Source organism: Seriola dumerili, unplaced genomic scaffold, assembly GCF_002260705.1.
Source record: "Seriola dumerili isolate Sdu_G_001 unplaced genomic scaffold, Sdu_1.0 BDQW01000003.1, whole genome shotgun sequence".
Lineage (NCBI taxonomy): Eukaryota > Metazoa > Chordata > Actinopteri > Carangiformes > Carangidae > Seriola > Seriola dumerili.
This window is the reverse complement of record NW_019174258.1, coordinates 13,918,152-13,945,411: the sequence shown is the minus strand read 5'-3', so window position 1 is coordinate 13,945,411 and position 27,260 is coordinate 13,918,152. Positions and strand designations below refer to the sequence as shown.

Sequence of the window (27,260 nt, the reverse complement as noted above, 5' to 3'; positions counted from 1 at the left end):
TAAGAAGTTGTTTTCATTCTCACTATTCACCACCATATTTTGTTATGTACTTCATTAATTAGACATGTTGTGTCCAGTATATAGAAACATCTCTGCATGCAAACACACCACTTCAACCACTGAGACATTCCATTTAACCAAAACTGAAAAGAGGCTGACCTCCAGAAAGAAAAAAAAGTCCTCCAGTAACCATAGTAATTACTAAGAGGGAAAGAAAGTTTATTATTGTAACCATGACGACAAAGGTTCTTCTTAACCTAAGGAAATACTTAAATAACCCAAACCAAGATCTTTCTCTAAACCTAACAAGGCAGTATTTGTGCCTAAATGTAAACAAAACCGTGACTTTTCCACAGCCTTAACCACATGTTTATTGTTGTTACCATGACAACATGACATGGTCTGGTATGCTTCTACAGATCTACAAACAACCTATATGAGTTGAATGTATATGTATATGACTTGCTGATTGAAAGCTTCCTGTGATAATACATTTGGCAGATGGAAAAAAATGTTTCGCAACTCAATAGAAACAAATGTCTCTCCATCCGAGAGACTTGATGGAGCTCAGGGTCTGCCCATTCCAAACGATTTGACTAGATAAACAGGGAATCTCTATTACAGCTTATCTGTCTGACGCAGAGAAGGTCATGTACAGTTACATCTTGACTGATCTTGTGTCACCAAGAGGGGATAATTAATGAAATTACTAAAAATGAGCACAGCCTGATTCGAAATTTGGAAACATGCTGCGCCTATTGTTCCTGCTAATGTGTGAGGGCTTCAAGTACATAATCCTAGGAACAGGTTATGGAAAAGGAAAAAGGCTAATCTCAACAGAGCTCAACAGGAAGTTGATGAGATGTCTCTGTGTGCGAGTGTCTCTGTCAACTAAAGCAGCGCAATTTGTAGCTTTTACACTCTCTGTAATGTTTATGGACCAATCATTGAGATGGAACGTGGAGGGGAAAAAAAAAAAAAGACTGACTCAGACTTTGTCCTCTGTGCTGATGAAGCCTGGTTTATAATTAGTGTGCACAAATTAGTGTGCATGAATTAGTTATTTTTGTGCACAAATTACTGAATTGAGGGCGCAAATAAATTGTGCACATGAATTATGAATTCCAGAGTAGAGATTATTCACTTGTGGCCACAAATTCTCCACCATGACACCTCCCAGGCTCCACAGCATACAACACATACAGTTAGTACAGACAGATGAGAACTAATACCCTGATAACCAAATACAAATGCATGTGCTGTGCCCTAAACTAGAATGTATTTCTCTAATCTATTAATTAATCACTGGGAAAGAAGAAGCAAAACAAAAACATATAGGTCCAGGATGTGGCTGACATTAAAGTGTACATTATACTCCTGCATCTTTAATGAAGCCCAAAAGACATTACTGTACCGCATTCAAAAGAACTGAATGGAGCACAGTTTTCTAACCCTTCCATCTCTCATCATCTGTCATGGATGAGGATGTGAAATAAATAAAAAAAAATCAAGAAGCAGAAATGACCAAGAAAACTGTAAAATGCAGTCGATCAGCAACAGCAAAGACTTATAACTTCAAGGCTCTAAACAAATGCCAGCATAATTTTCTCTTATTCATCTGAATCTCAATATCCCTCCTTTAGTTTTTCTCTTCCACCCTTCACAGTTTAGTAGCTCTATATGAATCTGATGAGAAAGCCATGCATTGTTTGAGCAAAATAAAAAAAATTCCCCTCAGCCAATCCACCTGTTGTTGGCAATTATTGCATATACAAATTGCACACACAGCCTCCCTCCAGAGTACACGCACGAACACGCGGCTCAGTGAAACAAGGTATTTCTCCAGGGCAATTCCTCCGCTACTAATAAGTGAGTTTTTCATTGGTTTGTGTTATTCACACTTCAACTGCTTCTCAAGATATTCTGAATTTTAGCCCTGTGGAATCTGCAAAAACCACACACAGTGATGTGTGCTTGCAAAATTGTGAGCATGCATGCATACACACACGCACATCTCATTGGTGTTCTGTAGACAGCTCATTTCTCATCCAAATGTTCCTCTGTTCTGTTGCTCATTTTCCTTCCTTTGCTCTCATCCAGGATTGAGAAAGGACACACAAACACACACACACACACACACACACACACACACAGAGTAGGAAATTAGACAACTTACAATAAAGCAGGAACATGTCACTTCACTGCCTTGAGACACATGAGAAACCGACGAGCAGACAAACAAACATGCTACATACAAACAGTGCTAATGTAACATGAAAGCACAGGAGTAGAGGGTAAGTAGCAATTACATGAGAGAAGGTAAACATGTACTGTATGTGCTTGTGTGTGTGAAGTATATGTGATGTAGGTGTGTGTGTTGTACAGTGCACTACTGAAAGGCGTTGAATTGTCCCTTTAATATTTAAGTCAAACTAAAATTTCAAATCTCCTCATCTCATGTGCAAAGAAATCTAAACTATGATGATCCTGCTGCTATTATTTGGCATACATTTCCATATTTTTAAAAAGAGGATAAAACTGCTGTTGGACGTATCTGATGTAAAAGTTTCTAAGCTTCAAACCTCTTTCCCATGGCAGCTGTTAATTGACAGGGTTTGTTCTGTTTCTCATTTATCTCTCATCTTCCACTTGCTATTGTGGGCTACAGTGAATACAGTAAAAAGTCATTGGTTTACCAGGAACATGGAGTTAGGTTCACTTCATCTAGCTTCCAACTAGCTTACTTTGTGTGTGTGTGTGTGTGTGTGTGCACGTGCGTGACAAAGCAGATTAGACTTGTTGAATTTCTGCGTGTTAAAACCCTAACCTAAAATGTGAATGTTACTTAATTAATGTTATAGAAAAAAAACCTTCAGAGGCTCTAAACATTACCTCTGTTCACATAGACCGATAACTTATGTGGGTGTGCATAATTGTGTATGATTACAGGCATCAGGACAACATCCGCGCATGTATTTCCATTTTGGCAAAGTCATCCTAATTCTCTGAGCGCAAAACAATCTGAGACATAGTTTTAGTCACAATGGCCAAGCCCTTCAATCCTCTTAAGGCAGCTTTGTTTTGCTCATTCGCTGTCTACTGGGAATTGTGTTTGTTAACGTCGGACCGGGAGCTGTAATCCCACCCCCAACCCACAGCCCCCTCATTCACCAAATCTCATTATTAATCCCAGTGCCTCGATTATCTACATGTTCTTCCTTCAATCTTGGGCTGTAATCTGTTTGTCTGTATTTGTGTGTGTTTGTATGTGTCGCAGTTGGGGTCATATCTGAAAGCCTCTGGCACAAAAAACTATCCTACAGCAATTCTATCTTGTATTAACTCTTATCTTATCTACATGTATTATTTCTTCTCCTTCCACTTCCCTTGTGCTCATTCTTATTTTCTACTCTTCTCTGCTTCCATGTTCTCTTATCATTTCCTCCTTTCTCTCCCTACTCTGCACTCCTCTGGTCTCCTTTTACCTCTTTTACCCTTACTTTCTGTCTTTAGTTTTCCTATTTCTTTTGCTTTTTCTTTCATTCTCTTCATCACTTTTCACTACCTATCTCTTTTGTTAATTTCCTTTAACTCTCTCCTCTCTTCCACCTTCTATCCAGATTTTCTCCTTCCCTGGCATGCCATGTCTCATCTCCTCTCCTTCACTGAACCTGGAGGATCACACAGTAGATGTTACAGAGCTCAGGTAGTGTCGTGTGACTGAAATTGTGACAATCATGCAGCATCTGTGTCTCTGGGTTGACATCGTCGCCCGCTTTGCCTTGTTCTCTGCCTGTCATCTGTTTGGCTGATACTTCACAAAGAAACATTTTCAGCTCTTCCATTGTGGCCCACATTCGCTTTTCATGAAAGACATGCAGCACGATATTTTTTGAGACAGCAGAAGCTGCGATTTATCATTCCCGGATTTGAGTCATGTTCACTGTATTCAGCAGGACAAAATGAAACACCATTTTCACCTGTGTAACAAAGTCCCCCTCCCCCATCCCGCGCCATTAGGGTAGGCATTAACAATATTGTGACCAATCGGTAAAGTAAGTCTCCAAAACAGACGTTAGAAGCATCATCTACACTCAATCACAGTGCTCGTAAACTTGAAATCGAAGTTCTGCATCCAGATGTGCATGTACCCCACACTAGTGGTTTATAGTTTAGGCTCCACCTGTTAACTATCAAATAATCATATTAGCTTTTCTGCAAAGTAGAAGATTATATCAGTGGAGAAGAATGTCTGCAAGTCCACATCCAGGTACGAAGAGTTAAAGGTGTCATGACCTGTGAAACAATGCATGCATATTAATTAAAGGTCTTGCTAAGCCTACAGTGTAGACGCTGCCAGTGGTGGAAAGTAATTAAGTACATTTACTCAAGTGTTTTAAACCATCTAAAAATCCTCTGCTATGATAAATATTTTGTTGAACATGGTTTTCCCACATAAAAAATTAACAAAATGGAAAACTGGGGCTGGAAGTACATCTACGTTTCCTCACTGACATATTCTGGATCAGACCTTGTGCCCCGCCCACCAGGCAGATGACATGTTGACAGGTGAAAAAGCAAGTATCAAGATAGTTAGAGGAGGAAACATCTGACAGACTCAGCCACATGTTTGAGCCTCAGTCAGACCCAGACTCAGATGAGGAGTCTGTTGTGACCAAAAATCAGCAATTATAAGGCATATGTAACTGGCAGCTGCTGACACAGTGTTAGTGGTTGTGATAATGTAAACTCTCGCTGCACTGACAAGTTTTCAGGTTTATTTCGCCTGCCATCTTTCCCTGCAAGTTGACAGGATTGGTTCTTTACGTTTGTGATGTATGAATCCCTGACTGAATCTGTTTTTATGTTTTATGTCATTGGTTCACTGCAGTTCAAGATGGAAACACTCAGTCATGGTGTTGATGATTATTTCACTCATGATATGTCTTGTATTATATTAAAAAACATCATATAGATGTTAACAAGGTTAAAAAGAAATCATCAGAGGGGTCTTTGAATTAGATTAAGTCAGTGGATTCCAACCTTTTTGGCTTAAGCCCCCTGCATAAATTTCAGTGTCTAGTTGAAACCCTTCATATTTCAGATGTCTATTATTAGCAGTTCCACCAAAGAGCCATTTTCATCCTAAACATCTTACATGGTTTCATTCATACAACTGCTTGATGCCACAAGTGATACAATCATCTAATATTTCACAAAACTAAAAAATAAAGATTAGAGAAAAGTTCCAAAATTGAAAAAGGTTTGTGAATAAGAACTTTCCTTTTTCTTATTTCCTCTCCCATTAATCATTTTATGACCTTTCAGATTTATCGTGTGACCCTTTGGAGGGGCCCAAGCCCAGACTGTGAACCACTGCACTAAACTAGACACAAGTTAAGGTAAAGCAATTTTCTTCAACGTCTCCAATAGGTGTTTATATGGGTAGAGGTCTGGTGACTGTGAGAGCCATAAAATACTATTCATTCATGTTTCAATACTCCCTTTAGAGACCTCTCACACCCTGTATGGAATCATCTGGATTAATTATGTCTCTCCACTTATTTATTCTTACTGTACATGTAAAGTCTAAACTTTTTAAATGAAATACTAATTCAGTGGATTTGGGAGAATCCCTTTTGGTTTTCCGTGAAAGCAGCTTATTACGACCTATAGTTAGGTGACCTCTAGCGACTATTGTAATTATGATGGGAGAAAAGGAGAAAGTTCTAAGTGACGATGTATATAGGGCGACAAAATCCGCATTAAGAGGGGGAGATTGACGTGAATGGTTAGGCTGACAAAACACAGGACTTTCACACAGGAGACGACTGTTCGCTTCTCCTGTGAAATCCTTCTACAATCTTAACCGCATATTTATTACTGCAAACACAATGATGAAGGTCCTCTAACCTTATAGGGACCTTATCTCAACTCAAACCATAATCATTTCCTAAATCTAATCCGCAACCTTAACCTTGTGTTTATTATTGTAACCATGGTGACATACGCCTGGTATACTTCAATCATGATGACAAAGGTCTGGTATGGCTTCCGCTGGTATGCCTCTATAGATCGACAGGTCTATGGGTTGTATCCAAGCAACCTATGTGGTTCTTTAGGTTAAAACACGTCTTTGGATTTGGAAAGTTTAATTCATGCAAGATGCCAGATTGTTATAAAATCTATGTCGTCATCATTATAAAAAATTATTATAGAAATACAAATTCAGTGGATTATGAGGAGGACGAAACACATACTGTACAATTCTGATTCAGTAATGAAGTCTAAAGATATACGAATATAACCAGGGATAAAACAAAGAACAAAACTAAAACAATAAATGAAAACTATGATTGGGTTCTATAGTACAGTGGTCTGGAGGGCATGTAAAGCATGTAAAGCAATCAAGATATCTGCTCCATCCGTGTTGTGCTCTAGACAATATAGGTGTCCTAATATGTAAATCAGTGCAACATTGTGGATTAGATTAACATGGAGAGAACGAAAGGAGAAAATGTCCATATCTCTAATAATTGTGTATTTGTGTGTGCGTGTGTGCGTGCGTGCGTGCGTGTGTGCGTGCTTGCGTGCGTGTGTGTGTTTGCATGCATGTGTGTAATCCAGGGATTATGTCTAACGTGGATCCAGCCAGTCATCCTGCTCTGGTCCAGCAGTGAGCCAGATTACACGCTGGCTCCAGCCAGCCAGACTCAAATCCTGCCCTTTTCACTCACTGCTTCTAATTAAATGAAGCTGGAGGGTAAAATTAACTGCTACAAGACACAGCAAGAAAGCTTAGTGAACATGTTTGCTATGAGACTTTATGTTCATCTGGTCTCACATATGTTCACAGGGAGTATTGTATGTGCGTGTGCGGGGCTGAATCGTATGATTGTGTTGCTGCCTCCGGATTAAAAAAGTATTTGAACATATTAAGTATAGAGCACCTGTAGCAACAGCTGCTATTACCTCTTATCTAGAGGTCTGATGTACTCTATATATGTATGTGCCTCACTGGTTCCCTCCATGTGTACGGCAAATGTAGACATTTCTCTAAGCATCATCACTTCAAAACTGAAATCTCTAATTCCTTTCAGTCATAATCATAATTTCATGGCATCTGCACGGTCGAGTGTTGTTAGATGTTAAAGTCTAACCCATGCTTGAGGGAAAAAAAAAAAAAAAATCAGCCACCAAATTGAAGAAATGTGTACTTTATATTTAGTTTCTTCAGAGAACACCATGTCTGTGAGACAAAGAAAGCCATTGTAGGGACAGTCACAGCGTCAATTAGGCATTTCTTGTGTTCTGGCAGACTTGTGAAATGTCATCAGCCACAGCCTGAGTACTGTTCGAAACCAAATCCGCGTCCAGTCAAGTACAGATCAAATACCTTGAAGTGTTCTCGCTCCGCCCGTTTTATCGAGGATACTTCGGGAGCTGACTCGAGTGGACTGGCTCTGTTGTTTGTAGCATTTTGATATATGATATAATTTCTTCTGGAAGATGAAATTTGGTCTCAGAGTTAAAATATAATATTTGTTGCTGCCCTTTTTTGTCTGAGAAGATAAAGTGGAATACATAATAAATACAAAACAGTGCCGCCTCTGCGGGATTTGAGATTCTTATATGTACAGATATATCACAACATTTCAATAAAAATAAATAAATAAAAATGAACAGAGGCAGTGCTGTCCATATTAAATGTCCTTCCTACTTAGATTTTTTTTTTTTTTACTCACAAATTGAAAATCGATTAAAACTGATGGATGGAACCCCACCTTTAGGTGATCCCCTGCCTTTCACTCTAGTGTCACCAGCAGGTTGAGATTTTGTTTTTAGTGAAATGTCTCAACTAGTCCTTTGTACACTGAGATTAAACTCAAACGGCTTTTTTGACGCTCTGACTTTGTGTCTTACAGAAAGAACAGTTTCACATTTGGGAGACGATCCTAACGACTTTGGTGATCCACGGACTTTTCCCCTATCCCCACCATGAGAGCAGCATTTGTGGCTTTGAGTGAAATGTCTTGACAATGTTTGGATGAGTTTTAAGGAAATTTAGTAAGACATTCATGTGCCCTTCAGAATAAACTGAAATCACTTCTGTGATCCATTAAAGTCCAACTGAAATTGCGTTTTGTGCAGTTTAAAACATTATCTATGTGTTTTTTAGATGTATTCTTGATAGTTTTGTCTTATAAAATGCAAGAAAAAAAAAGGGTCTGGGGAAATATCGCAAAGGCTCCTTTTCCTCTCTGCGAGCTGAAGGGGTATGTCGGCGTCTGTGTTTGACTGACAGGTGTTCACCACAGGGAACGAGAGACAAAGTAAACAAATGTGAACTGTAGCTGTGGGTCATGGGCAGACGGTGAGTTGATAGCAGTGATGAGGAAGGACAACAACAGTGTCCAGACATTTCAAGATATGTTTACATGTTTGCTGTGCTGCAGCTGAGCAGCTAATTAGCTATCGAGCCTGCATACCGAAGACACCACTGCACTGTTTGCTAGGCAACTCTTTCAATAATCATTAAAATTATTGAAGAAAAATCACTTACACTTCCCTATATAAATTACAGTGTGGAAGTTTGGGGGTCGACATTTAAAGCAAGTATAAATTCAAGTCTTACTACAAAAATCGAGCCTGACAAATTATTAATAAGGCTGGTTACTATGACTACACCGATCTATTGTTTCTAAATTCCGATGCTATGAAATTTAAAGACTTAGTCTATGATGAAATGATGCAAATAAGCTAAAGTGCTAAATGAAAGTCACTCTAAATGTGATCTGAGACGTATTTACAAGTTTACTGTACAAAAAGCAAAAAAAACAAAACAAAAGGAGGAGTTTTTTTTGTTGGAATTAAATTATGGAACAATGCTAATATAAATTTAAAAATGTTTCATTTTCTTTGGGTTTTCAAAAGAATGGTTTACAGAGCTTACAGGTGTGAACTATTTCTTTTTTGGTCGGTATAGCTTCAGTTGATAAGAATGTAGGCAGAGATATAAGCATTTCTCTCCTGCAGGAGTCTGTTCAGTCATTACTTAATACATAGACCGCTGGCTTTGTTCTTACAGTCTATAAGGGTTATATTTGCTGTATTATACTTATACTGCAAGCAGAGTTGGATAAGGAGGAGACTTTAGCAAGAAAGTTAAAGTGGGTTGTTGTTCAGAGTCTGCTGTCTGGCGTGAAAGTCTTTTCAAATTAAAGGCTTAATCTGTGTAGATGATACTGGAACAGTATTCTGCCATCATTAAAACAAAAAAAATATATAAAATATGAATTTCTCTCCAACAGTTTTTTCTCAAAGCAGAACCTTTTTGTCTGAAGGCAGATAACTTATTTAAAGATGATGATACTTCTACACAGCAAATATTCAAACTAAAAGCATAATGTGTGGCCAGTAATCCAGATGAATTTACTTCATTAGCGAAACTCACTTGCCTTTAGTCTGGTTTTCTGGACACTTGTCCCGCTACAAATCACATCGTAGGTAAACAGAACTTTTTTACACAGAGTTGTGTTTAAAGGTAAAAAAAAACTGTAAAAATGAAACTGTGGCTAATGAAACATCAAGTTGGACTCATTTTGTTTACCTATAACCACCATAGAGAGAAACACTGTACAGAAAAAGATTTCAACTTTATTCTCGCACCATTGCAAGTGTGAGAATTGACTCCTAATTTCATCATAACATTCAAATTCTGCATGGAGTTACAGTTGAGACAGTGATAAAAGCTTGGTGTTTCGTTTAATTGGTTGCAAAGAGCCCTTCATTTCCACCATTAAAGATCTGAGCCTGAGGATACACAAAGCATCAGGCTGAATTACACAAAGTTAAACAGGGTCACCATGTCTCCTCTACCACTAGAAGCACCAAAGAGCTTATTTCGTCATCATGTTTGCAGTTAAAAGGATTTGTTGAAACACTCTCACCCCACTTTTGGCCTTGTACACAGAGTGAGCTATGCTAATGAAGACACTCAGTTCACTTGTTTGCCAGAGATGCGAAACAAGAACTGGCAGCATGTGACAGCTAACATGCTAGATTTTTCATCTAATACGAGGTTGTGAAAGGTTTGATTCTATTTATAACGCAACTGAAGCAAACAAGAGCTGTGTTTCAAGTTAGGCTCCACCAAGAATATTCTGAAAATCTCATTTTTCATCCGCATGTCTGACTCCATAACACTGGAGAGGCCAGGCAGTTAAACCCTGTCAGGGAACTGCAGCACTGATGTCTGCACCCACTGAGGCCTTGTGAAATATTATGAACCCAAATGCTGCAAAATCAGAGCCTGGTCCCCTGCCAGTTAATGTTACACTGAAGCATGTACTTATAGTGTGAGGAATATACTTTGGTTTTATAATGAACGGTTGTAAGAAGGAATGCAATTTCTTTCAATTGAAGCAGCCCCAGTGGAAAGTAGGAAAGCCAGTGTTTAATGTTCCTTCAAAGCAGTTTTGATTTCCTGAAAGCTCACCTTTACCAAACTGTCCTGTGTGTGTGTGTGTGTGTGTGTGTGTGTGTGTATGTGTGTGTGTGTGTGTGTGTGTGTCTGTCTTTCTGTGGTTTCTATCCTCACAACTTCAAAGGGCTGTTTGATGGTTTAAGGTTCAGGTTAGAATCAGGTTTAGGTTTGGGTAAGGCATTTATTTGTGATAATTAAGGATCTATGGAATGCACTGTATCAACGTCTTCACTATTACAGAAAGACCACGTGTGTTAGAGTGACCATTGCATTCTTCTTCACCTCCCTGGCCACAGCCCTTCTTGCCCAGTAAGTCAGTTTGGCCAGACGGCCATCTCTAGGAAGGGCCCTGGTGGTTGCAAACTTCCATTTCACAATTCTACACAGAACAGCAGCTAAAATATGTCCAATTCAATTCAATTGGTAAGCAGAAATCTGCAGCAGGGCCTCACATTCACGCTCTGATGACAATATTTATATCACGCGGACCCTAGCGGACCCTCACATGCTTGTGGATGCATAAAGTATAACATTGGCTTAACTCTGTGGACACCACAGGGCTGTGGCAGGCTACTACAGTATCTGAACCAGAGAGCAAGAAGCAAGAAACCTGCTGCGCAGGCAAAACAGTAGGAAGGCTGCAGGCCCTGATCTGGTATCATCTGCTACCATGAAATATAGTGCATATCAACTTTTAACTGGTCCCTGGCACAATGATTATGTGCCTAAGAAAGCCAACCCAAGCTGTCTGAATGACTACAGACCTCTTCCTCTGACATCTGTTATCATGGAAATCTTTGAACGCCTGGTTTGTAACATCTCTCCGGTGTTGTCCAAGAACCTTTCAGTTTGTATACAGAGTAAACAGATCTGCTGATGATGCAGTTTCATTGTGCCTTCACTCTTTTTGCCTCTGGAACCTATGCAAGTGTTCTGCTTGTCGAGTACAGTTGAGCCTTCAACACTATTCTGCCATCCAGGCTGCATGAAACAGTCTTTCTGATGGGAGTTGACGAGTCTCTGTGTCAATGGGTCCTTAACTTTTTGTTGGAGAGGACGCAGGTGGTCGAACAAATTCTCTAAACCCTCAAGCATTAGCAAACCCCATGGGGGGGGGGGGGGGGTATGTACTGTTCCCACTCCTGCGCTCATTGTGCACAAATGACTGCATTTCCCATTCGCAGCCTGTTACGATGTTTCAGTTCGCTGATGGCACCACAGTAATGGGTTTGAAAATAACGCATGCAAATAATGCATGGTGTAATGCAAACAACCTCTGGATGACTGATCCTTGGTCATCAATAACACTGAAATTCAACAAGTGGTCAGCTAGAAATTCCTGGGAGTGTCAATCTCATCCACCTTGAAATGGAGGGAAAACACAACTACTACTCTCAAGAAAGCACACCAGAGACCTCTCTTTTAAAGACAACTGAACAAAAATGTGGTATATACAGGAATGGCATAGTGCAGCTGTATAGAGCAGCAGTGGAGAGCTTTGTGGTTACCTGAGGACAGGAGACAGCTGGACAAAACTGATGCATACAGAATTATTGGATACAATCTCAAAAAAGAAGAGCCTTAAAGTTCAGAAGTACTCCTCTCAGCCTTCTAACAACCTTTTCATTTTCCCTTCCCTCCCACAGAAGCATTAAGACAGGAACATCCAGGTTCCAGAACAGCACATATCCCGAAGCTGTCCACCTCCTCATCACACTAGACTTAGCACTGCAGGCCACTCGGCAGGTTTAAGAACTTCATTAGTGGGTCGTTGATGTTGCTGCTAATTCCCCAACAGGTGCTTGCATTTCATCCATGGTGTTCTTATGTGTCGTATTTTATTTTCTTTTATGTTAAGAATTTGCTTTTTGCTCTCATGATTATTTTCTCTATGGCTTTTATACGTGTTTACAGGTACAGTGTGTAAGATTTAATGGCATCTAGCATTGAGGATGCAGACTGCAACCAACTGAATACCCCTCCCCTCACCCCTTCCTTGGTGGCCTTCAGGTAACATAAAGACATGAAAGACCCTCTCTAGAGCCAGTGATTGGTTTGTCTGAGGACTTGCTCCCTGTGCAGACATGAAGGACTCATGATCCTTACTTTAAGGAGATTTGTTGAATATACACTAATGAATATTATATTCCATTTATTGCCAATTGAGCGCCCTGAATGCTATACACTGGTCCTTTAATGTATTATGTGCTTTAGGAGTGAGTGTTTGTGTGTGTATGTATGTATGCATGTGTGTGTGTGTATACAAAAACACACTTATTTTCCTCAACAAATTTCAAGCAGACTCCCCTCACCCCTTGTACACCTGCTTGACATTGTGGTGTCATCACCGTATCGATGTCAGCGGCGTCTCTGGGAACACGTCAAAGCTGGAAAGAAAACTGGTGCTCCATTCTCACATCATTTCCTGTTTAACCACACTTGCTACTCATGCTAAAGTTTGCATAATTTTCATTTTAATGTTTTTGTGGGCATGTGAGTGCCCTTGTCCAAAACTAGATGCTGTATAGTTGAGCTTTAGCACTGGTATTAAAAGCCGAATGCCAGAGCCACTCGAGTGTTGAATTGTTGCTGGAGGCGAGGGGACACAGTCACACTTAGGCGTCAGGAGATTTTAATCTTTTCCTTTGGCGCTAATAAGGGTATTTTGTGCAGAAGAAATTGTCAGACTTTCCCCAGCTGTCCCCAAGTAATTTCTACCCAAATTCTATAAATCCAATCATGTCAGCTGGATATTTAGGAAATGTGTGGAAAGAATTTGAAAAGGTAATAGAAATATTTACACATCTGTATTCCTTGCTGTATTTTCAAGATCTCCTCCAGACATGACAGACAGATATGGTTTATTGTTATGGTTAATTACTCCATTAAAAATCCTTCTCCATCACTGAATAATAACAGAATCTATGCATATGCAAACTTTGCTTAATTTCAAAACTTTAACTACTAGACACAACTTGCCTTCTAATTTACTGAAAAGTCAGTTACAGTGTATGTGCACCAGAGGTTTCAAGTTTCTACATTCTGCTTGTGTAAGTTGCATATTGGACCCCCGGCTTCCAAACCAGATGTCACAACATGTCATTTAGGCAATATCACACGAGAAGGGAGTGATGTTGTACTGAATATCAGCACGGCTGTGATTCAGACATAGGTACTAAAGACAATCAAGCAGAGACTAGCACAATCTACCCAGCTAACACAACATATGCCTGGTGTTGATAATTTTGCTTTTATACTCATAGTTGTACAACACATATTAGTTATGACATATATATATATATATAATATATTATATAGTATAGTATTTAGTATGTGTGGTGTGTGTTTCTAAAGGCTTTAAAGACTCTATATCAACGCTCATGGCATGACTCCAATCAAATTACGTGGTCGAAACTAACTGTTGTATAAACGTATGTATCTATTCAGGGTGAGCAGAGAAATTTTCTATTTCAGAAATGAAAGTGAAAACAGCCTTCCAGTGTCAAACTCCGCACCTCAAATAATAAGAAAAAAAGAGTCAAAAATCCAAAGTGAGGTAACAAAAAGCAAAATACATTTTTGAGTAAAGGAGGACTTAGGTGCTAATGAGGGGTTGGAGTTGGCCGAACAATCTGGAGTGGCGTTCCCACTCCTTCTGTTAATATGTAAATAAACTGATTGGCAGTTTCATACATAATAATGTGGGCTGGTGGACCATCAAATAATCCATTAAGGTTTTACCGACCCCATCTGTCTCTTTACCAGCCCTCTCTGCTTGTCTTTCAGCGTGTGGTTGAGAGCTCGCTGCATGTGCGTTCCGGGACTGTGCTCACAGATGTATGGATGCTGTAATGCTTTCAGCATCTCTCTCCTTTAAGTGATGAACCCTTGTGGTTTGTGGTACATCCTGTTTGTTTTCACTCCACTCTCCCCACTCTGTGCTTAGCATGAATGTTTTATTGATATGGTGATTAAAACAAGACTGAGGCTCTTGTTCACACCTGACATTAACATACATCTCAGGTGATCAGATCACAAGTGAACAGCTCTAGGCGTGTCAGTTCACACCTGACATTAAAATGTGTCTCTACATGTGTCTTGAGTGACCACGTGTGATCAGATCTCACTTCCCCGTTGTGTATGCAAATAAACACGTTTGCGTTGCTGTTTTTAGGCAGTCCGATTACAACAGATGGGTCTGTTGCCAATGTGTTGGTGAGTGTGTGTGTGTGTGTGTGTGTGTGTGTATGTGTGTGTGAGAGAGAGAGAGAGAGAGCGAGCAGCCCAAGCATGGGTTGAGCGAATCAATGTGCTAATTAGACTGTGGCAGAGGACGTCAGTTGAATAGGCGGTACTTCAATGACCCAGGATGCATTTGCATTCACAGTGCGAAAAGAATGCGGCCACATGTGGCCCTGTTCAGACCTGCATTAACATCCGTCTCAGGTGATCCGATCGCAAGATCACAAGTAGACAGCTTTAAGTTCAAGTGTGAATGCTCTCAAGACGCAGTGAAGACGCATTTGAGATCCGATCGAACAGACCGCATTCAGAGGTGGTCTGGACCACATGTGTCCACATTCTTTTAGCAATGTGAACAAAAATGCTTCCTGGGCTACATTGAAGGACCGCCTACTCTACTGATGTACTCTGCCACAGTCTGATTATTCCCAACAGTTTCATAACAAACTGAAAATATTTAGCTATTTCAAAAGAGTAAAACTTTATTTCATTGTAGAGCTGTGAGCAGCGAAATACCAGGTGTTAGCAAGGCCTGAGCATCTAAAGCTAGCGGCTCAGTGAGCCTGTACTGAAGCCCAGTGGTGCTTTGTTCTAAATACTGTCAGCTAGCATGTTCACAGTTTCAGTTTAGCACTTCAGCATGCTAATATTTGCTAATTAGAGTTTAACACAAAGTAAAGCTGAGGCAAATGAAAATGTCATTAGAATTTGCAGGTATTTAGTCATAAACTGATGTAATGGAAAATTTAAACAACTGACCTGATGATGGTGTCAGATGAAAAGCTTTATTTGTTATGTATAGCTGTTATAGCTATTGACTGTCAGTTTGTTGTTAAGGTTTTATAAATTCCCTTTAGCGTGACGTAAAATACTGAGTGCAACTTCATCTTAATTCAACATCATCTACAGTTGCAGCAAACCTATGAAAAACGCTGTACTCTGTTGTAAATGAGCAAAATCAGTGTGAAAAGACCTGGGAGTTCAGTTTACGAGCTCGGCGGTTCTGGGATTATTAGAACATTTTCTGCCATAGTATTAAATAAAAATTTCCTTTAGCGCCACTGGGCAGGTCGTTTGTTGTGATGTGTTCATTTCCTTCACGTTTTTTTAATCACCAAAATCATCTGAGAAAGAATTTGCCTCTAAACTAAACACAGCATGAACGCATTCGCACACAGTTGCACACTATCACCACAGGCATTTTGCCTTCGTTTTGGCAGCACAGTCTCAAAAGCATATGCTTTGAGGTTCTGTTTATTCCTCTAATTTCCTTCTAATTCCTCCTTTCTCTTCCATCATCTCCCCAGCTCTCCTTCTCAGTATCACACCAGTCTAGACATTACTGAAAGCTGGAAACGAATTCATTCTTTAGTTCAGGCTGAAAAACATTCCATATGATAAGTTCTCACTCCCGTCTTCACAAACCGCCAGGGTTCCTTGAAGTGGGAATAACAGTATCAGCCTAACCGGAGCCTTATTTACCGTGTCGTACTTCTTTCCAACATAACAGCAGACAGCACATCCCACAGTCTACAACTTGTTAAGTCTGAAAGCCAGGTAGTAGACCAGCTAAGCTGCTGAATTTGGGAATTCTTCAAGTCTGGCAGAACCAAAAAGCTGGCATAAAACACACACCACAGGATGTTTATTGATCTTGATGCAACAAGAGGGTGCATTCAAAACCCGAAGACATGCCTGCTATATTAATGCAAGCTTTCTTTTTCAATGACAGCATGAGTTGCTTGGGATTTCTCTATATTTGTTATGTCTGCCTCCCCTGCCTGATTCTGCTCACAAGCAGTGCAGAGACTTAAAACCACACCTGTGTATTAGCCATACAAACATATTTCTCATGTCCCGAGATTATTCATCATTGATTTTCTTTCCAATTAGTTCACCATAATAAAAAAAAAAATTGAAAAAAAAATTGATATGACATTTCATTTTAAGCTTCTCAAATAGCAAAGATTTCACGTCTTTGATGGGAAATCTTTGTGCTAATATTACTTGAGACCACATGAAAGTATGTGTGCGCAGAACTGATATGTCAACTGGTATGTTAGATGGCGTTCCTCTCAGGGCTTGTAGTGCCGCCATCTCATATAAAGGGCAGACAATGATATTTGAGCACTGGAAATCTTTGAAGGGATGTTGCCAAAAAGCAGGTTGGCAGGCTGGTGTACGTGCTCAAAAAAGGAATATTTATTCCAAAAATATTAATAAACAGAGGAAAAATTATCCCCAGGAAATTCAACAAAAACAATTTAAGCCAAAACAACCAAACACACTACGACCTCACAGCAAGCGCCCACCTACTCTCCTCCCTACTGACCACTGAATGGTATTTTACCTTCTCCTCCGCACCTAACTGGAACATACCACCTACTCAGGTAAGTATGGGGGTGAGTTACATACACAAACATAAGCATACAGAACACCACACAAATATAAACACTGAATTCTTCTCTTACTGCTGACAATACCGATCTATATAAGCACATAAATTATTCATAAATGGGCTGACCCTTCCAGCAGTTAACAAACCGCATCTCACAACCAATGTATTGAATAATCAAAATCCTGAGAAATGAGTGGAAACATTCGACTGACGTACTGATGATGTAACAAATCACAAAACAGTGTTAAGGTGGGGGAACAGGGGAACAGGACCAACACCAACGGTGAATTGATCCCACTAACAAATAGTCGACTCCTTGCTCTGTCCTACAGACTTCAATAAAAAAAATAAAAAATAAATATTAGGCAGTGAACCACACCATTGTGGTGATTGGCATTACATGTGCTAATGTACTGATGTGTATTGTTCCACAGCTGCCAAAGGTCCCCAAAAACGCATGAGTTACTTTTACAATAACATTTACTACAGCTTTAAAGATGACGCTTCATACAGTGGGGTCCAAAGGTCTGCAGAACCCAATTAAACATATCCGGAGAGACATGAAAATGGCCGACCACCGAGAGTCCCCATCCCGGGCTGGCCGAGCCAGAGAGGATCTGCAGAACAGCAGAAAATCCCCAAATCCAGATGAACAAAGCCTGATGGGTCGTATCCAAGAGGACTCAAGGCTGTAATTGCTGCCGAATGTGCTTTAACTGAGTACTGAATAAAGTGTCTGAAAATTTATGTTAATGTGTATTTCAGTTTTTCTTTTTAATAAATTTGCAAAATGTTCTGTTTTCGCTTTGTCATTATGCAGTATTGAGCGTAGATTCAGGGATTCATACCAAGTTTTTCATCTGGTCACATCGGAGATCCTTACTCAAAATTTAGGAGGACCTCTTAAGTCACATTGACATTCAATACAAGAACTTCATATTCTGTATTGTTTTATTTATATATTAAATGAAGTATATATAAATATATTTTTGGTATTATCAATTTTAATCTTCTTCCACCACGGCTCTTTTTTCTGATAAAACATACGCTCCATGCCCTGATACTGTAACTAGCATAGATTCTGCATTTGCATGCTGGACTTCAACATGGCCAATCTAAATATTCCCAGCCTCCCTTGATACAGGATCCATGTAGACTACTTCACATTCTCTGGTTGACACATCAGTGTCACCATCAGTCCCGAGGAGCAAATAAGTGAAATCCTTAATCTTTTCACTTCTTCTTCAGTGAATCTGCTATAACTCCAGTGAACTGCACACACACTGTGTCATTGCTGTAGGGTGGACTCACCTGAACTCCGTTCTTTGTTAACAATTCAATGCGACCCTTGAATTTAGTGAATGGCAACTCTTCCTTTGCTCTGTGATAGGCTGCACTGAATTAGATCTTCATTTCAGCCTCTTCCGCAGACCATAGTAGACTCCTGCCTTTAAAGTGCTGCAGTACCATCAGTGCATCTGTCCATGCACGCTTTATGCCTCATGCCGTTATTGTGCTTTACAAGTGTTTCATATTTACAGTTTGCGGCCGAGTCGACAAACGTCATTTTCCCCGCAAATGTTGGGCCACGCCAAGAGCAGTACACACAATACACTGCTGTCCTTTCTTTGCAATATCTCAGCAGCGTAGACTATTCCCGTTGGAGAGAGCAGGTCTTTGCCTCTTTCGCCACAAGATTGTCTGAATTGTCCTCATCAGAAATTTGGGACTGTAGTGGCGCAGGAGGGTCTGAATGAATCGAGTTTGTTTCATTGTCACTAAAGGACCAAGTGAGAGCGACAGTGCTTATGGACCGGACACAGGTAGATGGCCCGTGAAAAATGATCCCCATCCAGCATTGACATGATGACAAGAGTCTCGTATTAGCTCTCTTATCACTCTGTATCTCTCTCTGTCTCTCTCTCTCTCTCTCTCTCTCCCTCCCTCTCTCCCTCCCTCTCACACACACACACACACACACACATCAATTCTTGCTCCCTCCTGGTGTTTCACATGATACATGATGATGATTTAAAAAAAAAAACAAACGTGCTCCTAGTTATAAAATTTAGAAGCACTGACTCCAAACATGGTCGCAAAATGTGACCAAATGGTGACAGTCTGTGGATTGATGAGGGACAAAAGGGAATTTAAATGATTTGTGCATAACAGATTGTGAAGAAAGTTAAGGGCTCTATGGTAACGACATAGCTCCATCCCAGAAAATGTAAGGAAAAGAAAAAAAGTGACAGATAAAAGGACTACATAAGTTTATCCATCATCCTGCACATTAGTTCATGCAGAGTGACACAAATAATGATGTAATTATGTAAGCGTATCTAAGACCTAAAAAACCTAACCTATACCCAATTTTTTGTTATTTCGATTAAAGCAACATGGTTGAACTTTGTTATACAAACCATGTATAAAGCTCCATTGATCTCAGCTGTTCAGAAAGACACGATCAAAAACACAAGCATTACAAGATTCAGAAAGGTTAAAATAATTACCTCAAATTTTAACCTCCATAGCCTGGCAACAACAAAGAAGACCGGCAGTGAGAGAGCACCAGACAGAGAGTGAAACCTCCAGTGACAAAATAAAAAGAATAGCCTGCGGTGTTAAATGAGTTCCCCACACACACAGCTTTAATTTTAATTTCTAAAATTGCACACAAGCAGAAATACACATGTACAGTCATCTACTGTACAATCATGTCCAAAATTACCCTTTGCAATCTTTTTTCACTCTTTGTAATTTTTTCATTTCCAGCCCTTTATTCCTATTGTCGCAGCTCACTCTATCTCAGTCTGCTGGCTTCCTAAACCACAGTTACAGTTTGGGTTTCAGTGAGAAATAAATACCAGAATCATTTTGTCTATGATTTTTTTTAGGAAAAAAAAATTGAATTCTGCATATTACAGTTTTTTTCAGTAAAACAAATTCAATACATGTCTACGTTTGAATGTGAAAGTGTCAAGATCATGTTATAGTAAAATCAAACCAAAAGCATAATTTCACTAATGACCCTCACAGTGATAGCACATTTATATGTTAAAAGTTTCAGGACATTGCATCATTGTATTCATTTATTCACATTTTTCCTTTTCAGCAGTTTCTGCTTTAGTCATATCGAAGCTCCGAGTTCCTGTAAATTATTAGGTAAACTAAACAGTGTCCTAGGTTATTGCCTCGGTTGGTGCAATAAAGTCCAAGTGAAAGAAGTATTTTCAGCCAGAGAAAAATAAATCTTTCTTTTTGCTGCTACCCCAGGGAAAGCAACTATCAATATTTTGTAATGACAACTATCATAATGTGATCATTTGATTGTAATTTGTTATGTCACTTGTTATTTTAAGAAGTGATGGCTTGCTACCAAACACTGTCCTTTAGGCTCTGTTGGTGGGTGTGATGTTCATTTTCAACTCACCTGTAGCCATGCTGAGTGTCCATACACACTCCACCATTGAAGCAGGGGTTCCTGGGATATGCGGCGCAGGGCTGATGGGACTGCTCTCTACCTGTGCAAGAGCACACAGCTGTGGATTCCACGGTCACAGATACAAGACTCATAGTCCCACAATCCACCACTGTGGGTGTATCTCGCACATTCAAAACGTTAGTGCAGCCACCGGTCCCGGCGCACTCTGAGCTGGGACACTCGTCTATCCGCACTTGGGACACGCTGACCTGCAGGAATGACTGGAGCTGGATGGAGAAAGACAGAGAAGAAAGTGAAACACAAGATGGCACTATAATAGTACCTCTTATTTTTTTTACTTGAACTCCAGAGACTATGAGCAGTACAACAGGCTGAATCTGCCTTTGCACAGGCACCTCTACTAAACAGTAAGCGTTGCTAGTGCCCCCACCAGCTTCCTACATACAAACACTGCCCACCAGGGTTTGGATGAGACTGTGGCTTTAATGTGTTATTGGAGCTCATAGATCAGTTTTGGAGGCAATACATCTCATCACAAAAACAACCTGTCAGAACACTGGATCGCTTCTTGGGGTGAAGGTTCATTTTTCAGATTTATATCATATAAAATTACAATTTAAATGATGCATTTCATCATTTAAAGTGTAAATGAACAACAACAATACAATGAAATACGACTTGTTAGTGCTTCTGTTTGTCCCCTAGTCCCCTTCACTGCATTTGAGTACTGACAATGCTTTGCAGCTATTTACAAAGAAGCAGCTGCAGTGAAGAATTTGCCTCTGAAAACTGGTTTAAGCTCGTCTTAATTTTTTTAAATAATATTTTTTGACATTTTTCGTTTGGAAAAAAAGAAGAAAAAAAAAACTATTAAGTTATATAAATATTTATTGCCTTCCATATTGCATATCGTCCTTTATGGTGCCTCATGTCACTTCAGTAAATAAATAAAAAATGAAAATCTAGGGCACACCAATTGATTTCTCAGAAAAAAAATCTAAGGTAAGCATAAAATGTGGACAAGGAAGAGGAGGGATAGCAAGTCCAAACAGCTGGCAGACAGAAGCTAACTTGTGGAACATATGAGTGATCTTAAGCTTATTTGCCATGTCACACTGGCTGGAGAGCCGGTCCAGCTTTAACATGAAAGTGTTTTTGATCTTCTTGCATACATTGCCGTAATCTTTTAGTCTCCTGCGTGTACATTAGTGAGTCTTTACAATTTTTATGTCTTCGTCTATGTTCACTGACATAAACATATGGTGACTAAACCACTTCTAATTCAAAACTTCATAGTTTTTTAATATGAGTGTATTTGCAACAGGAACTACTAGCTCTAAACCCAGTCCAGGGATTAACATGCAATCTATCGTGCAACTCTGCCCCATATTCGTGTTTTTACTGTAAATGCACACATACGTAATAATATCTGGCTAATCTAGTTTACACAGACCAACAAACACAGATGCATGCACACCAACAAACACACACACAAACAAAATAACTCAGATGTGAAAAATGCAGATTCACTTTAGGAATGTATTACAGTACAGTAGCCAGTTTCTGGTCTAAGAAATCAAGCTGTTTTTCTGCACTAGTTCCTGGAAAAGTGGGTTAAACGGTGATGAGGCAAAAGGAAACTATGAGTGTCTAGGTTGAGCAGTTTGATAAAGCACTGGAAGGGAAAATGAAATGGAAATTGAATATGTACTGTATTTGTGTGTGTGTGTGTGTGTGTGTGTGTGTGTGTGTGTGTGTGTGTGTGTGTGTGTGTGTGTTGGTGTGCTTGCATTTGGATGTGCTGTCCCTGGCTGGTGAGACTGACACTGGTCAAGCAGATTTCCACTGAGTCTACATACACATTCATGTACTCAAGCAGAGTGGGCATGAAGAGGGGCATGCGTGCATGCATAGACACACATGTATGCGTGCACACACACACACACACTCGGATACACACACACACTCACTGTGAACTGTGTTGAACCGAAAGAGGGTCACTTCATGCTCAATGTTCTGGACTGATTGGACCTCATTCAGTGTGACTGGATTGTGCTCACTAACCATGCAGTTCACATCTACTCCACTTATTCCCCCAAATGGCCTGTGCTTCAGCGGCTGTAACTCTGATACAGGTTATGTTTTATGGATCATTGTTATTGCTGACTGATGTCTCATACCATTTCAACTTTAAACACTGTGCTCAGCAGTGGGGCTTTTTTCCATTCAAAACCACCTGCTTTCATTTTACCCACCTGTGACATTAATGCTTCCCCCTTAATAGTCAATTTGGACACAAATGCTTATATTCATCAGTTTCCCTCGATTTTAATGTTGGTGGGAATATGTACAGCCTTATGCAAATTAATTTAAACATGGAGGCGGGGTTGAATGGGAGATAAATGATAGATCTTACTGTTTATCATATATTTACATATCTATAAACCATCTTTCCTGTGCTCTTTGCGTGTGTCATTAGATGTTACGTGCGTTTTGCATAAACTGAACACGCTGCGGGGGTGGCGTCAATATGCCCCCCTAGAGGAGACTGGCTTGCAGGACAGTGTGTAGCAAGTGCAAAATGTGATTACAGCCATGGTTGAAACTGCTGGGATGTCCATTAAGGGTCCTTTTATGTAGAATGGCTGTCCTACAAACCAGTCTAATCTGAAAACTACACATGGTGTAAATATAATGTGTCTCCTGTCCACTTACCATGAGAACAAAAATGGGAACAAAAGAATTCCCACAGGCTTCAGAAAGCCACGCTCCACAAAGATGTATAAGTGAGGCACGAGATAAGGTAAGTTGAACTTGAATGAAGGAGAACGTGGTTCTGCAAGGCTATTTCATCTTGGCAAGAAAAACAAATATGTGATTTCTGCTAGGTATGCAAAAGTGTTTTAAGGCTTTTAAAGTCAAGTATTGTATACAGTATCTTTTGTATCTTATGCTTAACAAATCCTTGAAAATGACCAAAACCAACATTGAATTTATCCTGCTAACAAGTGTTGTGTTGTGACTCCATAAAAGAGATGAAATATTTCTTCATTAAAATCAATATAGCGGGTGTAGTAAGCAGGATGGAGTCAGTGTTTCTTTTATCCTCTTCAGGGGATCTGTTAAAATAATAAAAAGTGGATTTATTATTAGCCTAATCCTTTAATAAGTTCACATTAAGCTGTTGGATGGATGCGTCACTGTGTTTTAACCTGCATATCTGCTCACAAAAATGTCACTTTGATAAAACAAGAGGGCATCAGGTTAGCACTGTGTACCATATAGCCATTATGAGCTACACTGCTAATGTGGAAGCTAGAAGAGGTGGCGGAGTTGGGGACAATGTAGCAGATAATAAAAGTTACAGGCATGAGCCTCAACATCAGACTGAGATGTGTCCACAGCACTGAGTGTTACAAAGTGTTAAAGTAAGGTCTAAAAGAAAGTATTGTTGTTCATATAGAAACTGAGGCTTCATATTGACACTGATACCAAAAATTCATGTGCTGCAATACAGAGGCAATACAGAGGCAGTGTATTCACCAACACATGGCAAACTAAATGTTTACAACATACTGAACACAAAAAATGTAATGTTGGGAGGTTGATGCAACTGCGGGAGAAGTTTCTTCTGATGTTTTCTCTACTATTCTCAACATCGGAATCTGTTGTTACTGATCAATTTAAAGTGATCGTGACGGACTGAAGTAAAATACTCAAAAGATTCTGGGTGGAATATTAAAGAAGGGGAGAAGGGGGACCAAGCAGGGAGTGCAGAGAAGAGGGAAACATCTGGGGATAAGAACAGCTGTGATGAAGTCAGTGTCATGCTGGCTGTCACATGGTTATAAAGCAGTTAGCACCCAGCAGAGATATTCACCTGAAAACAACCATATATAGAGGTTAATTAGTACATCCCGTTCAGTGAGACCTAACGGACGGCTTTATTCAAGCTGCTGATCATTTCTTGTTAATTTGGGAGTTCAATAAAGCATTCTAAATTCTTGACAGAGGGAGACTATATTGGTTCTTTCTCTCATTCCTTATTCCTTATTTCTTATTCATGGATAATGGCCAACTTTTTGAACTTGTTTTCAGGTGAGGCTATGCTCTGAGTGGTGTCATTCATCTGTAGTAAGATTTTGAAAATGTACATCTCCCTGCTCTATGGGCTAGAAAATACTTTATCCCTCATTGGAGTCTCTTTACTCCCCAAGGCCTTAATGGGTGAAAAGAATTTCCCCACTTTTTTGAATGTACTCTAGCAAGTGTTGAGGAAATGCACATTGACTCTCTCTAAGGCAGAGCAGTGTGTATAGCAAGCAAAAAAGGACCAGAGGGACGTATTGTTCCTTGGACTATTGTTCCAAGGCACTGAGTAGATTCCACAATCCTCTGCACTGCCCTCAGGGACACATTAATATAATGACAAGATGAACCTTGGTATCCGAGCGCCATACCAATGATTTTTAAAAAGTGGAAAACCAACGTAGTATCATTAAAAGTCAAGTGGAGCGTGCTGGATTGAAAACACTGAGGGATAAGTTCCATTATTGAGGTAGGGCAGGGAAAAATAGAGAGACATAGGGAATAAAGATTTTTCTTTTTTCGAAATCTTCTACTTCTGAGGCATTACTGGAGAATTGAGAACATTAATGATAAGCACTGCTTCATCTTCTGCTCCTCTCCTCCTCCCTTCTGCAGCCCCCCCCTCCTTCCTCTATCCTTCCCATCCACCAGCCACCCCCCCTCCCTCCTCCTCTATCTTTCCGGCTCTCGTTCATCCTTTCCTTCGCCACGCTTCACATCTCATTCTGATCAATGTCCTCTCCGGAGAACCTGCCTGAATTCAGATGAAATGCTCGGCACTCTCCTCACAAATCACACCTGAAAGCCTCGGCTACCTCTCCTTTTACACATCTTTCTCCCCCTCTCTGTGGCCACACTTTGCTCATTTTAAAAAATCTATTCATACACTTGCGTCCTATCTTCCCACCTCTAATCTTTCGCCTTTCTTCCTTGACAATACTCACATGAAACAAATGGAGGGCACCAGGGAAAGAAGCATATGCCCTTTCTTAAAGAGGGATACCACCACACTACCATTAAAGAGGCTGTTTGTAAGTTTTCTCTGCCGGTGGTGATTGACAAGAGCTTGTTGATTGTACAAGAGGTTATAATATGCCCTCTGAGCAGTGCTACGTCTTCAGGGCAGACTGGAGGCAGCAGTAGGTCGCTATCGGAAAATGACGAGACGGGCCGGGGCTAGCTGGTTAGCATGCTAACTTCAGTAGAAGAAAAGATGTGATAGAGACAGGAGTTAATACTGGTTGGTTTCCACCATTAGAAACAGCTCTTGGTGAGTAAAGGAATGAGGTTTGATGCTGAACTCGCAAGGTTTCCCCAAGACTGGTAAGTGAACAGCTGTTAATGCTAATGCTAGCTATGTAGCAATAGCAAAACTTGCAAATAGCTCCTTTAAGAAAACTTCATAATGCCTGCTTTGCTTGTTTAGACTGAAAAAAAACAAACCCGACATGTGGCTCAAGAGGGAGCGGGGTCGTCCACTAATCAGAAGGTCAGTGGTTCGATCCCTGGCTCCTCAAGTCTGCATGTCAAGGTTATGTTGGGCAAGATACTGAACCCCCAAATTTCTTCTAATGGCTGTTCGATCAGTGTATGGATGTGATGGGTGAATGGGTGACCGTGGCATGCATAGTAAAGCGCTTTGAGTGGTCAACAAGATGAGAAAAGTGCTATATAATTGCAGTCCATTTACAGTGACACCACCCCAGTGTGTGACACACACACAGGCGTTCTGGAATCAGAGGTGTGATGTGTAACACAAGAGCAGTGGCGTCTGCCCCCCCCCCGCCGGCCATACCGGCCATTCCTTTCACACAGACATCGATCAGACTCTGTGACTAACTTAAAGGCGGAGCAACAAAACCCCCCAATTCTGTGTTCATACCTTTTATACAGAACAGCGATGCAGAGTAAAGGCGCAACATTCCCGCCTTAAACCGTTTGTGTAAAAGGAGTTGAAGAGGGAGGCAAATGTTTGATTGAAGTAATGGACCTGAACTGACCACCATGACCATGACTGGACTCGTTCTGTTTCTCCCTCCAACAGACACACAAATGCAAATACAGACTGCTCATCATTCCCTTTGAGGACCCCGGGTCAGCTCTCTCTCTTTCTTTCCCTGTTGGTGAAATGCATACAATTTGACTTTCTATGGTTCATGCTCTCAGAGACACACACAAACACACACACACACACACACACACACACACACACACACGCACACGCACAGGTCCCCTATTTCCATTCAGACTTTTGAAACGTGAAATGAGGTCTGACTGGAGCCAGCGGCCAGAGTGCGTCAGTGTGATGAAGTGAATTATTTGTGTTTTACCGACTCTCTTCCATATAGCGATGATATGCTTTTTCAAGTTTTGAATTCTGTTTAGTGTGCTCTCTCTGGTGGGTGAAATGTAATTTATTAAGACCATTTATGACTAAATATAGGAAGATCTATGTGATTTTACACACCCTTCTCATTTGACAGAGCACAGTTCCGGTGGGATTTTTTTTTTTTTTTCTTCCCAGCAGCAGCCAGTATTACAGCCATAATCCACACAGTGCATTTCTGTAAGAGACAAATTGGGTTGGATTTAAAAGGATGTTC

At 40.2% G+C, this 27,260-nt stretch overlaps 1 protein-coding gene across 1 annotated transcript in view; it reads right to left on the bottom strand.

The window, feature by feature from the left end:
* LOC111219349 (neural-cadherin-like) overlaps window positions 1–27,260 on the bottom strand; it is a 319,768-nt gene that overhangs the window by 92,442 nt on the left and 200,066 nt on the right. Inside the window, exon 26 of the mRNA XM_022741986.1 lies at window positions 20,557–20,834. Coding sequence (XP_022597707.1) covers window positions 20,557–20,834 — 278 coding nt within the window. The remainder of the gene's footprint in view (window positions 1–20,556; window positions 20,835–27,260) is intronic.